This window comes from Limulus polyphemus, unplaced genomic scaffold (assembly GCF_000517525.1).
Source record: "Limulus polyphemus unplaced genomic scaffold, Limulus_polyphemus-2.1.2 Scaffold3877, whole genome shotgun sequence".
In the NCBI taxonomy this organism is placed as follows: Eukaryota; Metazoa; Arthropoda; class Merostomata; order Xiphosura; family Limulidae; genus Limulus; species Limulus polyphemus.
In genome coordinates, this window is record NW_013669487.1 from 68,379 (window position 1) to 85,884 (window position 17,506).

The 17,506-nt window shown below is 35.7% G+C and overlaps 1 protein-coding gene across 1 annotated transcript in view; it reads right to left on the bottom strand.

Annotated features, from left to right (window-relative positions):
* The window catches only part of LOC106470208 (forkhead box protein O-like), a 40,414-nt gene that overhangs the window by 11,476 nt on the left and 11,432 nt on the right, over positions 1 to 17,506 (bottom strand). Inside the window, exon 3 of the mRNA XM_013930746.2 lies at positions 5,028 to 5,220. Coding sequence (XP_013786200.1) covers positions 5,028 to 5,220 — 193 coding nt within the window. The remainder of the gene's footprint in view (positions 1 to 5,027; positions 5,221 to 17,506) is intronic.

Below are 17,506 nucleotides of genomic sequence, written 5' to 3' on the forward strand. Positions count from 1 at the left end.
GATTGCAGCAATCATCCAGGCAAACGGTGGATATACCCGATATTGACTTTTCGATGACTAATTATCAATGTGTGGGTCATGGTTGACATTTTGTAATGTGATTTGACAATTCAATACCGTTTTTGATGTCATGACATGTAAATTAAAATTGTTATTTTACGGTGATAATCTTGTTTTCTTGTGCCCAATAATACATAATTTCATTTGATAAACACGTTTAGATTGAATGGTAATTTATAATCAGTCACAAGAACGTCGAATCTGAATGACTTGAAAAAACACGGGGGTGCTTGACTTTTTTCCAGGTGTATATATACTCTCTTTTATTCAGAGGCTCTGTTCATTATTAGACCTGTCTAAGATATTAAAATGAACTGGAATGGACAACATGTGACATTTGCCAAGGTATATTTGACTTAGTGGGTGATCTTATGTTAGCATGTTCTTTCACACCTGTTAATAATTTTCTTTTAGTAGAAGTAATATAGCTTTGCTAACAGAAACAAGGTGGTTGTAAAAATGGAATTTTGTCCTTACATTTAAAGAAAAATCTAAGGTGACAATTAGGTTTAAACATACAACTTACATGCTTGTGAATGTTTTTTGTGACATATTTCACATTTGAAATGTCCACTGGTATTACTGAACAGAGCCTCTGGATAAAAGAGAGTTTAATAGGCTAAGGCTCAAAACTAACATTCTTGGTTCAGCAAGCACATCACAGTTGAAACTATAAAAATGTAGTGAACTATAGAATCCTATCATACTTAATTCAAAAGGTTAATTAAACTTTATACAATCTTTCAAGTCATCATATTCTATCTTTAGAACTACTATATAATTTAACAAACTGTGCATGGGGGTCAGTTCAATTGAAGAAAGAATGTTAAATATAATTCAAAATGTACTATGTGTATCTACACAAAATGTGGTAAGCTTTAGTAAAGTGTACAAGTATGTTGTACACAAAAAAATCAGATGTGTTACAAATATATTTCTATTCCAAATATATCTGTGAATTGACCATGTAAGTCTAACTCAGACTCTGACAAGATGGAATGCAAGGTGATGTGCATGTTAAGAATGAGAATACTTTTATCTATTTTGCATTAGCATACTGCATTTGCATAACCTCTAGAACCTCATAAATGCATATGTACAGTTTTTCTGTATCCCTGTATACTGTATCTGGTACTTACTCTCTTCTACCATCAACTGTAGCTAACTCAGCAATGCAGGATAAAATGAATGGTTTATAACTCCAACATCAAATATTTAACACCATATTGAATGGCACTCTGTAAAGGTTGTGGCATGTCCACTTTGACCCTCCACCTGTGTACATTTGGTTAATACCATTACTGGCCAATATTGCAGTTTCCACTGTACCAGGTATTTGTGAAAGATTGGTGAGGTCAATGGTATACCATATGTCTTGACAGCTTTCACTGCAGTGGTCCTTCACTGCCCATACACCTCTGCTACTGATTTAGATGTGTGGCTGAAAGCTTTTGAGCTTGTCAGCTTCATCAACTTCAAATCCTTATAAGCAATCCCAAGAGATATACCCAGCTTAACTGCAATGACTTTATGGGTCAGAGGGTTCTCATTCATAACCACATCCTTCACTCTGAAGATGAAGGCATTGCTTCAAATTTGTTTGGGGGTGTGATTTCAGAACTAATCACTGTCTCCTAAGTGATCTGTTGTATAAGTTTTTTCCACTTGGAAAATTCCTTTCTTCAAAAATATTATATTCATTGGTTTTATACATTAACAATGTTATAAAATGAATATTTCTCTTGATAAAGGGCTGTTTCATATTCCTCAAATCATAAGTCCACTTTTGAATGGATGGAAATTTGCATATATATATATATAGCAATTCTTCAGTAAATATAAAATAGCACAGAAATATATAGATACATAACTATTCTGTAAACACAAAGAATAAGACACACTCAATATTTCAATTGGAATTACTTTGTTATTTTAATTTACTGTGTTGCCAAGAATATCTGATTGTGTTTGTTGTAGACTTTCTTGGAATAATGAAAAACATTTTTCTCAGTGGATTCATTTTCCAAAATTCTAAGTAAAATCTATTATATTAATTTATCTTATATCTATTAAATGTATTTGCCAGACACAGGACTAAGAAACTGCATCAACAACTACAAAAAAGTAATTGATGTTACTGTGAATATTATTTCAACTGGCATTACCTTTTAACATGAAAAAATAAAATAAAAATATTAGAGTTAAAAATAATAATTAATCTAAACATCATTTCTCACATGTGTGTATGAGGCTTAGTTTTTATTTCCTTGTGTAGTCTCATTGATGCTGCTTATTCACATTGCATGGAAGTTAACATTTTCCATATCTGAAAAAAGTATTTCTGATAGATACTCACCTCCTCACACAATTAAGCTATCTTTCTAGTATGTCTGCTTTAGAGAAAATTCCTAGTATGTGTTGTTAAAAGTACCCTATAGTAGAAATGTGGTGGTTAGTGGAAACAAAGTTTGAATCAGGTGGATGGAACACAAGTGCAACAGGACAAAAGCTATGTAGTACTATAACAAAAAGGCAGTTAATTAAAGGCAACTAGAAACTCAAAGTGGTATAAGTGTGGCATGCACAGGAAATTCTACAGCAGTTGTATGGGAATAGTAGCTCTTAGGATTCCAAGAAGACAGGAACAGCCCCAAAGACTGTCTGGAAGCAAATGATTAAGACAATAGTCCCAGATATAGGAGGAAAGTATGCAGACACACAAATGGGGAAGTCTCCAGAACAAAGAAACCAAGCTTAAATAAAGCCAGAAGGGGAAAAAATGGAAACTAAAATGGTAAATAAATAATAGGCATCTCCACCAAAACTATTGGGATTGTAATGAAGAGCCTAAGTGGGGACATAAAGGGTACAGATAAAGTAAAGGAGTAGGGTAAAGATATACAAAAACACACTGATAGCTGGAAAGAAAGAGCAAGAAGAGTACTTCTAGCAGAAAGAAAGGACAAAAGAGATGGGGAGTGTGAAATATAAAAGGGTTATGAACTGAGGCTATAGCAAAGGAGTCACAAAGACAAGTAGGACAAAAAAGATGCGAGATAATGCAAAGTTAAATAGGAGGCACATGAAGTAAAACAACCAAAGAGGCATTATGATATATTGGTAAAATAATATAGAATAATCACATACTTGATTCATGAACATAACAAACAGAATAATATAAAGTATCTGTTCTTGAACAGGGAGAGAAGAGCCAGAAACAATGGCTGAAGGTGGAAGAGCTGGCCAAATTCATCCATAGATGAGGTAGGATGCACAAAAGGCAAAGAACAAAGCAACTAGGGATGTGAACTAGAGAAGAAATAGGCAGAAGGGAACCAAACATCTGATGCATGAAAGAGGAATAACATCAGTTGACTTGTTGGTACACCATGGTTCATCACAACTCAATAAGATTATGGGAGATGAGTTATCCGCAATGCCGAAAGTACCTTGCCATGGAGTGAAATCTAAAACCTTTAACACAAAGGCATGTACTCTACAAAGAAAGAGCTAAAGGAACAAAACTGAATACCATTAACAGAAAAAGTGCCTACAATTGCCAATGAGTCAGTTTGAGAAAATGCCTAGTATGTGTTATTAAAAGTAGCCTAAAGTAGAAATGTGGTGGTTAGAGGAAACAAAGTTTGAATCAGGTGGATGGAACACAAGTGCAACAGGAAAAAAGCTATATAGTACTATAAAAGAAAAGGCAGTTAATTAAGGCAAAAAGCACAGGAAGAAACATGTCTAATCATAGGCAGAGCTATGGAAAGAATGAGCCTATGATTACATACTAGGCTCATGGAGGTAATGCTGCTCTCCTACTAGTAGTGGGCTACAGCATTATGAGGATTACATCATAGGCTGGCACAATACTTATAGACAGGTATAAGTGTGGGAGTTAATCGAGGCTTGTGGCATGCACAGGAAATTCTACAGCAGTCGTATGGGAGTAGTAGCTCTTAGAGGTGCAGAAAAATATGTAACATTTCTAACAATTTTTTTTTTCTTTTTTACATGTCAGACAAAAAAAAGCTGAGTCTAACCAGTCAGTTCATATAGAACATTTCTAACTAGTCACATGTGTAAATTTTATCAAGTTAGTCACTAGACATCAATAATCAGTCAGAAAATATAAAATACTAAAATACAGGTAATCAGAAAATTTAATCCAAAAAATTAAATAATTATTATCAGGCAGGCAGTAGCATTGCCTGTGTAGGGATGGCTCTGATTATTCATTGAAACTGTATGTTAAATATCTCCTCAATAGGTCATCAGAACTTTACAATACTATACAGTATACAAGCAAGAATTAAGATATAGCAATATTATAACTATTCAATCACAACTGAGTTTAATTTATATTATTTTTATTTATTAACATTCTATTACACTGCATGCCTGTGCTATTACATACGAATGATGCAAATGCCATCACTACTATTTTGTTTGCATTGTTCTTGAAGAACTGATATTAGCCATTCCTACCTTTACTTCCTTTTTGAAAAGTTTTTCTTTACTTGTATAAAACATAGTTAATAGATATAAAAATACTGGTAGTTAGTTACAATATGGAATACTATAATATGCAATAGTAAATCTTATTATCAAACATAAGATACATCCAGTTTATACCTCATGAATGGTTATTAAATACAATAAACATATAATCAACAAATTAATAATTACAACATGTTAGTCATTCAGTATAATACATGAAGCCACTTGGCATATGTAATTATATAATACATCTAGCACCTATCAGACAGTATTTCATCTGTAAACAAAATAGACATAACTTGCCAATAAACACACAATGCATTCAACACTTCAGTACATATTATTTGTATCCAGTTCATTAGTAAATATACAACTGAAATAAGAACTATCCAATTATTCATTAAGCAATGACATCTTTGCTAATTATGACTTCATGAAGTAAGAATAAAAACAAATTCACTTACCAGGTTTTGCCATACTCCTACGAATTGCCAGAGGGTCTTTTCTGCTCCACTTTTGAACCTCTTCATCCAGTTTGTTGATTTTGGCAGGATTCATGGCCCACAGACAAACTTTTCTTTGGTTTTTGTCACCGCTAACTGGTTTTTCAATCTTCTCAAACCACTTATTCAGAGACAGATTATGCCTCACAGAGTTCTGCAGTATAAAATTAAAAGTTACTATGTATATAAAATTAAAAGGCTTATTTTTATCTAGTATTAAAAATAAATACACACATTATAAAGTACTTATTGAAAAAATGTTACATCACTTATAATTAAAATTTCAGCCATGTACGAGTCTTCACTCTCTAACCAGGTACAGATACACAGTAACCTACAGTGAGATGACTTGGGCCCACAGTTAGAGAAACTTTCAGTGCACAATTCACCATAATACTACTCACATTTTTTAATCTTTACCTGATATGTTATTCACTTTAGAAGTCTTTTTTTTGTGTCATATGATCAGTGGTGAACTGACATCTAAAACATTGGCCAGTATTTACTTTACATCCGTTTAAGTTCACAGTTTTCTCTCTACACACACTCTACTCTTTCTAGTCTATAGTACAGTTTTAACTTTCCAAATACTTAAATACTCACACAAATGCACTATTCTTTTCCAATACATTTATACAGTATACATTTTCCAATCAACAAAATATGCATTCTCACATCACACATGAAAGTATACACAGCACTCTTTTCAAGCATATAATACTCTTTTTCATATAATCACACAGACATACACACAAATCACTTTCCAAACATACATGCATTAACACTTTTTTTTACATGCCATTACCAACTCTTCTTTTCAATGTATACATAGTATTTTTCTTTAATACACATGGGAACAAAAGCTAAGTAAAAAATTAATTTGAAACATTGAATTCTAGGAAAATGTATTTAAAAAAACAACACATTTAAATGTATCTTTTCATTGAAATATTCTTCTCTGATAAAAACTTGACAAAATCCAAACTGTTATCACATACACATCACATAATCAGCACACTATTCCTTAAGTTAAGTTTTAATCAAGGACACAAGGATGCCCAATAACAAATCTGCTTGTAGCTTTCAAAAACCTGTATTTATTAATACTTCTAATATTTAAATCAGTTTGACTAACCTTATCAAATTAGAATGACTTTCTACCTATAACCTATCTAATCTCTTAACAATTTTAAAAACTGCATCATATCATCTCTAGTTCTTGTAAGATCATGCAAAAACTATTGCAAATATGATTTAAACCAGGTATAATTTTGATGACTATACACTCTTTCCATAAGGTTAATATTCATCCTATAATAATGAAAATAAAGCAAAAGAAAATATTTCAAACAAAATAGTAAGAAAACCCTCTTAAACTCAATACTTCCAAGGGAAGAACCTAGAATACTTCAAGCTTTGGTCAGCAATAATTTTTAGATTTTTCTTTCTATAAATAAACAACTTAAAATCACAACAAGGCTTTTCTGAATCTTTATATATTACATGCTTGCCTTTATATTTTTCAATACTGAAACAACATCCAAATATCAAAACTAAGCCTAGTGATCTCCTTAGAAATCAATATTATTGATAAGAAATAATAAACATTATACACCATATTTCTTAAGATATTTTAATAATCAAATTTAACTAACTACTCACTTGTTGTCATATTCTGATTTCTACAACTGGGTTAATTTCTTACATACATTTTTACCTATATAAGTGTAATCAGTTTTTAATGGAGTACCTTATCAAATGTTTTCTGAAAATCATGATGAGCAACATTCACAGGAATAGGCTTATCCAAAAAAAAAGCATAAGCTTATGAAACATTTTTACCACAATAGTGATGTATCAAACCCCTCCCTAAAACCATATTAATGCTGAAACTAATATCCAAAATTAGAATACAACATCATGAATACTTGAATCAAAAACCTTTATTTGAAAATTCATTAGCTGAACTTTCATAACATATCTAAAATCAGTCAGGAGATAATTCATTTTTTTTTGTTTTTCTTCCCATACTCTCATATTTTGAGACAATCCCCAGAACTCAAATACACTATGTGATAACTTCAAGATATATACTCTTTGGACTATTTTACATCATGGATAAGCACATCAGTGTATGGGAAAAACTCTGCAAACATAAAAGAAAAAAAAAAGAAGAAGCCAAATGAAAATAAAGTAAAAGGAGAAGAAGAAAAAAAAGCCCAATGAAAATCATGTAAAACAAACCTGGTTGATGTACTGCAGCACAACTTCAAACTTGTTCAACATTAAAACAGAAACATCCTTTTGCCTCATTTCAAGTATGCTAAATAACCAACACAGCCATTTTCAAATCTGTCTCAATGATAAGATTATTAATTCATTATTAACAACAAAAGCATTTCATTTTTGAACAAATGAAAGCTGATATTGATAAAACATTTCTGTAAACCAGAGTGAAAGATGATTTGTCCTGTGAGTGTGAGTTTATAAGAAATTTAACTGGTACAATATTTTATTATAAATTGTACAAAACTAAGAAAACATAAAGTTAACATTTTCCTTAAATGAAAATATATTTCCAATAGATACCTCTCTTCACACAGTAGCTATTCTTGCATGTCTGCCTTTTAAATTTTGCATGTGCCACTAGCCTTGAGCTATCTCCTGACTAAGTCAAGAATTGTAAAAAGACTACAAGATGTATCAAGTACTGAGTCAGAGCCAGGAATGGGTTAGAAAACTTTATCAGCTAACCCAGATGAGCCACTTCTTGGAGGAGAAGTGATATGGGTAATAAGGAGGCCTTCCATGAATAGGTGAGGAGCAGCCAGTCATCCAGGTAATAATGTAAATGATGTCCAAAGCTATGAGAATGTGACAAGCAAATATATATATATATATATATATATTCCCATGGTTCTGTTGACGATATAAGGAAATAAAGCAATGCCAAATGAGGGAGTTTGAAACTGGTACACCTGATTCCAGTGAATGAAATGAAGGAAACAATATGTGTATAAGATAATTGGAATAAGGAGAAAGGTGTCAAAGATGCTGACCTAGGTCATCCATTATATGATGGAAAGGGACCAATGAAAAGGAAGAAACTTCTTCATCATAAACTGAATAATCAAAACACTAATTTTGATTGATGAATTAATTAACATGACACTAACCAATGTATTACTAACACAAGAGTGTAATTACAGAAAAGCAATGAAGACTGAAAATCTAAGGTGTTAAGCACCCCCCCCCCCAAAAAAAACAACAGCACTGACTAGTTCATTATACTAGCAAGTCATTGCTCTCTATCATGTGATTGCAGTTTAAACAACATCTCAATAATCAAACATTATTCATTTCCTCAGTTTTGTTGTCACATGACACGCTAGTGCTCAATAATATATTACCATTTGTTTCTGTTACTTCAATAATGCTGTGTCTGTAGTGTACATGGATGTCTAGATATAAAACTATGTGTCAGAGCTCTACCCATCACTTGTTTCAAATTCCATCTGGTCAGTTCGTCAAACAAAGCTATATATCTTTCTCCCCTCTGACAGTAGACATGCCCATCTTCTAAATTAGAAAGGGAAGTTCTACACAAATGTCTACATATTTGAAGTAAATGTTTATAACCAATAGAAAGAGCTAATTTTAAACTGCAATCTCTCAATTGTTATTTTAAAACTGGTGCACACTCTTCATTCATAAGATCATCAAACTGCTAAAGCATTGTTGAAGGTTTGTTGTCTCTAGCACTTACTGACTTAGTTATTTTTTTCTCACCTTATATATATTAGTTTGATAGACAATTAAATTATATTTAGATTTTACTTTTGTATTTTAGTTAATTATGTATTATTTGTGTTTCAAAATTCATATTTGAAAGGTTTAATAATATCTTTAGTATAACCCAATTGCCCACAGACACCTGTTGATGTATGCTGACATAAACAATTGACAGTAAAGAATAGTAAAGGAAAATAAAACATTAAAAATAAACTAAGTGAAAAGGTAAAGATGTGAAATTATGCATATAGCTCAAATAAATTTTAAGATTATTTGACTAAGAGTGAGAGATCCTTAGATGTAGAAAAGGACCTCTGTAAAGGTAATATAAATAGAAACAAATTTACTCAGTAAGGGATATGGAGAATGGCGACAGTAGGCAAACAATATCCTGAAGAAGAAGACAGTCATATGATGAAGGTAATGTGCAATGAAAGTATGTGAGGTAGAACATATGCTATCTCCTCCAGTGGACAACAAAAATGAGCAGCCAGAGAGAGGGAAGTGTCGAATTGTGTGGAAAGAAACCTGGAATAGTCAATAATAATCCCTGTCCAAAGAAGTATATGCCAGGTGGATGAGCTGACATAGCCAACTTGTGAGAGTAATGGGAAAAAGATTTTGGGTAGAAGTTCCAAGGGATAAAATGCCATGAGTGGGAACCACAAAAAGGAGCAGTGCAGGTTAAATAACAGCAAACTGCCTATATGGGACAGAGGAGACAATCAGGATCAGAATAAGAATAAAGGTGAACAATGGATGGAAGGGAGATAGGGGCAAATGTGCTGTCCCCCTCCCATGTTACTTATGTTTTGGGGATAAATAGTATGGTCTGGATAAGGAAGAAGATATGAATGATGGAAAAGAATATGGGAGGCATCTATAGCATAGTTGTCTGACTGTAGACATCCGCAAGGAAAAGGAAGTAAGAAATAAGTCTGAAGCAAGGGATGATACAAAAAAAAGGCTACAGGTTCAAAGGGAGATAGGGTAAGGGCATGGAGAACAACATTCAGGGAGGATGGTAGAACAAGGAAGGCAAAGAAGGTGAAAGGATTGAAAAAGGACAGTCAATTAGAATATGTGACAAGAATGGGAAACCCAAAAATTATTTGACAATGCTGGTCTATAGCCAGCAATAGTCAAAAGTGATAAGCTCTGGTCAAATAGCTCTGTGAAAAACTCAGAAAGGTGAGAAGCCATGATGCAGAGACCAACTACGGAATATGCACCATTTATGTTGATAAACAAGGAAGGAAGAAGAACAAACACAATGAGAAAGGAGGAAGGCTACACATGAAGAGTGTCCAGACAAAACCCAAGCAAGAAGATGGAGTGTGGGTATCACTAGATGATAGAGAAAGGAACATGGTTGAGAAGAAAAAAAGGAGGAGAAGACCGAAGAGAATTCAACAGAGGAAACCAAAGTTAAACCACTCAATGCAGAACTATCAAGAGGACCAAACACAGAGTGATCAAAATAAGAGAAAGCACATGGGGAGAAGATGAATAAGAGGGTATGCATAAAGGAAAAGGTTGGACCATTCCTGTCTATGCATGTCTACAGTCAGAGCTGCATGACACAAAACAGGGGAAGTTTTGTTGAGATAAGTGGCAGAGGCATCCAGAAGGGGAGTGCCCAGCTGAGAACACAGCCACTTGAATATCTGAAGATCAAGGAACCACTCCATTGGAAGAATCTTGTCAGGTTGCGAAAAATGATTGGCAACATGATTCAGGGCACCTGGGATATGACAAGCAATAAAACTAACTTGTCTTGATTGGGCCCAGAAAGGAAAATCTAGTGTGTGAAAACAGATGGAAGGAGACCAAGTGACCTCTTGATGATTGATATGAGACAATAATCAAGTAAGAAGATGGATCAGATCACACATATGACTAACTTCCGATCATCCATGGCTGACACCTCCTCAACAGAAGATGAGAGGTCCAATGTCAAAGTAGCAATCTAGCCAGATCAAAGTCTCATGGCTCCACATCAGATGAAGTAGCAGTAACATGAACTTTCACCTTTATAATGTGGAAAGGAAAAAAAAAAATCTTTCACAAAGTGAATAAAGACAACAAGAAACGCAGGATTAATCACTGGCATGAGCACAAAAAAGTAAAAGCCAAATAGAGAAGTGATGATGGTACAATCAAGACACACATGAGGCCAAAACAACATTCTGCAGGACACACTGTATGTTATTAACAGGAGTGATAGTTTAGTGAATTTCCACCTTCTCTATCACAGACTGTGGTAATCCAATGTATCACATATTTTCAGTGGATGTGCTCTACTGGACTCTTACTTCAAATACAAAATTTCAAGGCAATCCATTAAGAAATAACTGAGATATACCATCTCTAATTTTGATTGAGTTTCTTCCTATTTTTTTCTTTGCACCAACAGTATAGAAACTTTATCTGATAGAAAAAATACTTAACTTCCATGGATTTTTTCAATTTTGGTACTTTGATCTATCTTTACAACCTAAAAATAGGAGTCTCATTTGGTGTAAATATAAATCACATGTGCAACGTTATACAACAAAAATCACTCAAATTTAACAAACATTTTTGCGCATGCCTATGCAAAAACACACGTGAGCAATCAGTCTAACATTTCTACTACAGCTTCACCTAATAGTAAAAGTGGACCGATTTTAGTTTTTTGTCATTTGGATTAAAGGCGGTTAACTCAGAACAGCAAAACTATAAGATGAAAGGATGCATGCATAAATATTGGTTAGGCCAAGCAAACTAGATTAACAGTTTCTAGCTAAAGTTTTCAAACGAATCATACAGTAGATGGTTATTACTGATTATTTATTGTCAACTTTTTAGCACAAATTTATTGAATTTTATGAAACTATCCTAACTAAAGAACATTTAGCATCAAGTGATATTAGCTTAAGCAATTAGCATAAATAATGATGCCTGATATGGTTGTACCAATTGCATGGGGGGGTGATGAAAAAAACTGTTAACCTAAATTCCATTGTGTTACTATAAAGGAAGCTGTCAACACTATTTTAGAGAGGAAAACTAACACCAAATATTTTAAAGATTCTGGATGGTTCACATAGGTATTATTTTACTGCCAAGGTTTCTTCCTTTGCCCATCTAAGCATGGGTCCAATTTCTTTCTCACTTCCTCCAGTCCTTTATACCATACTCAATTTCCCTTGGAGATATTTATCTCATGACTCTCTGCCCACCTCAATGCACTCTCTATCCTGGTGTTGTATATAAGCACCTCATTCAGATAATGTTATCACTTTTTTGAGACTGACTCAATCCTGATCTCTAACATTGGCTCTTAGTGGGGAGGAAGGTCAGGAGTGTGAGAGGAGGTAGTATTATTGGAAATACATTTTTGATTTAAAAAAATGTTAACTTCCAAAACACACTTACCTCTTCTCACACTTATAGATAGAATCCAATATTAAAAAGGTGGAGAGGCTGGTGAGGGCATTATCCATACAGAAAGTGGCTGCATAGGTTATGGGTGTGTCAACAGAAAATTGGCACCATAGTGAGGGGGAACCGCACTACATCCAGAACAGGAAAACTCTTCACTGGGAACTTAATTCTTGTATCACGGGTGAAATTGTACCTGAGTGATCATCACTATAGGCCACCTCCAACCACACAGCTGAGGTTCCACTGCTCTGGGTTGGAATGAAAGGGGTTGGTGGCTAGGGCAATTGCACTGCAAATTATATATATATATGTGTATACTTATGAAGGGATTCCAACCTGTAGCTATAGAATGATGCATTCCAAGGCACCAGAATCATGATGAGAAAGTAACCAACACTGAAGTTGACAAACCTTCTCCTCAACTTGAAGAAGTCTGAAAGGCAAAACCCCAGGCTACAATTGACGGGATCATGTATGCCTTACTCACCCTTAACGAAACATAACTCATCTGCTTTGGAATTACGAACATTCATCCTTACTCGCCAAAAATATGAGCAAGGTAAATTCCACTTGCTTCCAGAATTATGAAGAGGAATTTTAACAACTGTGCTCAACCAAGGACCCAAGATGGGACCACCCTGCATTTAGAATTATGAGAACACAGTGGACCTTCTTCCATGAACAATGTATTGAACCAATATTGATCAAAAAAAAGGGCCACTCTCAACCCAACCAGATAGTTAAGCATCAAATCTGTACTGGTATTACGAGTAGGCTCTCATGTAGATGGTGCCACTCCTACTGACATTTGGTAAAAACAACCAGGGATCTGGGTAGTAGGGCCCTCAACTTTGCTCTCTTCTTAAAGATTGGAGGAATTCACTCTAATGCTCTGAAGAAAAGGCCTCTGTCCAACACCCCACTGACTGGAAATCAAGTGTGGTAAGGAATCCCAAGCTCACTTGTAAAATCTGGGGGTAATGCATGTTGGAGAGTCCTGAAGAACAGTGCTCTAGAAAGAGTGCAACAGGTGTACCAAGTTCCCTAAATTCATTAAAAGCAAACCGACCCCAATGTATTCAATCCAAAGACCAGCAGGTTCCTCTTATGCTTTACTCATGATAGTTCATGAGTGGCAGCCCAGCATAGTAGAGTAATACCACCTGGTCAGCCTCTAGGTGGTTTTTATGGATCACCTCATTTCTACAGAGCCTGTTGCAACCTGTATAAAGTATATTGAGTTAGTGGTTGCTTGTGTGGAATTGGTTTGATAAAAGTACACCTGCCTGGGCAACACTCACCACATTAAAAAAAAGGTAATGGGCCCTGTAAAGTAAAATGACAAGAGGAGTAAAAAAATATCTCTCCTAATAATCTAGCTGATGTGGTCAAGATAGCCAGAGGGTGTAGTCAAAAACCCTCACAAGAAGAAACTTCCAAATTATGCAATTAATGTGAGATAAAAGTATTGGGAGAAGTCCACATACCAGCCTGCACAATGTCCTCCAGTGGGCAATTCAACTGGGCAGCTAAGGATACAGAAATGTGACAAATCTGATGTGACATTCAGAAGTTTCCTTGCCAGCAAAGAGAGCCCATAATAACCAATATGGATCAATTTTCAAACCCACCTCGTCCAGGTAATCAGGGATAAACTGAAGGATCCCAATGAATAAAAAGTCATCTATCACCTCTAAAGCAGTTAATGTGAGCCACATAACACTTCAGTGCTCTGACTGGACATAAAATGCGATTGGGGTCCGAGTAGTCATAGGGGTGAGAAATGGTGGACAAATGAATTGGTGAGAATAATTTATCCCCTTCCTTTGCTGCCAGTCTTAGGTAAGGTATAGGACATCAGTAAAGTGATAAAGAGTCCTGTGCACATGTACTGCAAACAACTCTGACTGATGATGTCCACAACAAAAAATAAACTTTAAGGGAAAGGTGATATATGGTATATGATGCTGATGGCTCAAATGGATGTTGATACAAAGCATGTAATACCACCTTAATGTCCCTTTGTTCTCCTGAAGAAGAATAGTCAACTATTTGAAAGCGCTTGAGTTTTGGGTCTTATTTTAAGTCTATTACACTTTATATGTGATCCTTTGTGCTAACTCTTTTATAAAAAAAAATACCTTAATATCCCAGTTAGGTAATTGAAAAGGCCTTTTGGGATGGAGGACTCAAAATGACTTGAGAAGGCCAGAGAGCACTAGAGACTCAAATATTTTCCGACTATTTAAGTATGTAATGTAGTCGATAAAGCTGCCTTATATAAGGCAGTTGTAGATGATGCTAAACCCTTGTCAAAAAACGAGCTATGGCTTGCACATTTGACAAAGTGAGATCTAATTCCTTGTAAGACACCATTGTCAATAAGTATGTTATTTCCTTTGATAAATGTCCACTATGGGTCTATGGAGAGACTGAGACGAATACATGGCAAATTTACAAGTTAAACCCCAATGATATGTAAAGGACTGCATAACTTCCATGTATGAAGTTTGAGATTTGGAATGTTTGGGTGCATAATGTGGTCCAAACCTTAAACAGAACACTAAGAAATCAGTAGGAAGGCACAGAGGTACAATCCTGTCCAGTCTTGAATGAATTCACCTATTGCCAATGCCCAAGGATGAGGTACCAGGAACCAAAATGCCCGTAGTTGAGAGTTCCAACGAGTAGTGAATGTATCAATCATTGGTATCTCGAACCGAGAACAAATCCACAACAAAACCTGCAATGTAGCATCCATTTGGTGAGGAGAATCTGCTATGAAATTCATTACCACAGAACATGGTAAGATAATAGGCTGGTATGATGGGAGTGAGCCCAATAAAAAAGATACAATGTTCAAATACAAGGATCCCTGACTGGAAATGTAAGATGTGGAGGGAAGCTTCATCATCCGTTCATAGGCCCCAGAATTCCTGACTGTTGATTTACACACTCCACCCCTGAAGTGAGGTATCTGTGGGAGATAGATCTCGAGACGAGGTAGCAGTAGAGGAACACCTATTATACTATTTTTTCAATCTAACCACCACTCAAGATCTAAGATGTTGATCTTGAATAAGTAGACTGGGTGACCCAGTAGATTGTTGTTCATGATCCATTGGTTGCATAGTGCCGACTGAAGGGATCTCATACGTGCTACTCCCAAAGCAATTAGAGATTTGAGTGATACTTACATCCCCAAAAGAGAAAGAACCACCTGCACAATGGGAGAAGGAGGTGTGAATAAAAGTTTGACTGCTGGACTTCGATACAAGTTGAATAAGACATCAATATGGACAATGTGTTGAGTTGACATGAGAATAGATTTCTCAACTCTGATAATAAAGTCTGCCTTGGTGGTTTCTGAAAGGAGGATCTGACTATGACATTCCGCCAACTGACAAGATAGTGCCAGGAGTAACCAGTCGTTCATATAGTGGTGTGTGTGCACAGGCCTAAAGAATGAAGGTAAGAAGAAAAAGCTTGTACTATTCTGGAGAACATATACGGTGTAGATGCTAGTCCAAAGGGTAGAGCCCTGAACTGCAGTACCTGACCCTTGTGCATGAAACATAGATAGCTATGGGAATGTGGAGATAAGTGTCTGCAACATCAAACTTGGTGATCCACAGACCTTGTGAAAAATGCCAACATAGGGTGAGGAATGACTCCATCATGAACCTAGAAGGATCAAAGTATCAATTGAGATAAGAAAGTTCGATGATTGGATGCCAATCTCCCATATTCTTGGGCACAACAAATAGATGAAAATAAAATCCTGGAAGAACAGGGTTGACTCTCTCTACTGAACCCTTGACCAATAACTCTCTGATAGTCCTGGAACAAAGGTCCACAATCTGAAGATCCGTTAGAGGTGGAAACACTACAAATTGGGGGGATAATGGTGGTGATGTGAACTGAATCACCAACCCTGATGGAAGAACCTGTAGTACCCATGAATCTGTGGTAAAGGAATGCCACATGTCCAGAAAATGTGGTAACTGAACCCCCACTAACCCCATCAGCACAGGGTAGATACTGATACCACTGATGATGGTCCACCCAAGTGGAGGAGCCTCTTTGATAAGAACAGAATCTAATCTGAGTGCCAACAGATCGAGGGATTGATGTCGAAGGTCGAGACACACGAAGAGGGACAGAGCCGTGACTCCCTGTAGGGATTGAAGAAAGTCGAGAGGCCAATGACAACAATGAAAAATGCAAACAGGCAACTTCAATTCGTGATTCTAATGCCTCTGCAACACCCGAAAACATCAAGGGGTGAAGAAAGAGGTCTCATGTAGGGCAGCAGCCAGTAGACAAATCCCCTCTAAAAAGACATCTCTACCCAACAAATCCAAATAATAAGCAACCAAGAATATAAATGAAGAGCATAAGCTAACAATTGTACCAAGTTAAATGTCAACAAAGATCCCAACTCGTCATCAAACTGATGCAGTGATTGCTGAGAGGCTTCCAACAAAATTTGCAGAGATGATTAATATCTCAGAACTGTAATATGGGGCAGACAAAATTGAGAAAATTTTGATCTGTTCAAGTTGATCACAGGCTCCATTCTGGAACCCCACATTTCCAAAAGCAGATCTAATCTTTGGGAATCTAAATATGCATCTCCCTGGTGGTGGTAAACTATCACTTCATGTAACCGAATAGAAAATCACCCTGCATGAACAGCAATATCAGGTGATGGAGGAAGAACTAAGTATTCACCCTTAAAACTTTTCCACCAGCAAGGAAGGTGTAGGCTCAAAGACAATTTGGAAAATCTGCAAAAATCACACACTCCACTGACTAACTGAAGAAATGGAGCTGGAGGTGGATGATCCAAAGTCGCCTCATGATAAGCCAACCTAGTAAATGAAGGTGTCAGAAAAAACAGAGTCTAAATTCTCTCCAAAATGTTCGGGATCATCGGAAAAAGCAGCTTCAGAACCCCCCAGACTGAATATATGTCTCCATCTTACTATGAATCAGATCAGGGACAGCCTCAAGTGAGAGTGAACCCATCTGACTGTTGAGAAATGATAGATATAAGAGGTGAGATATGGAGGTCTGATTACCCTCCATGCTGGAAACAGCAACCCAGGAGTTTATGCCTTAAAACGGCATGTTGTAAAATTTTTTGTTGTTGTTTTCTATGAAAATCAATGAGGCGACGTAAAAATTGCACCCAATGTCTGACAGTTGTAGTACTT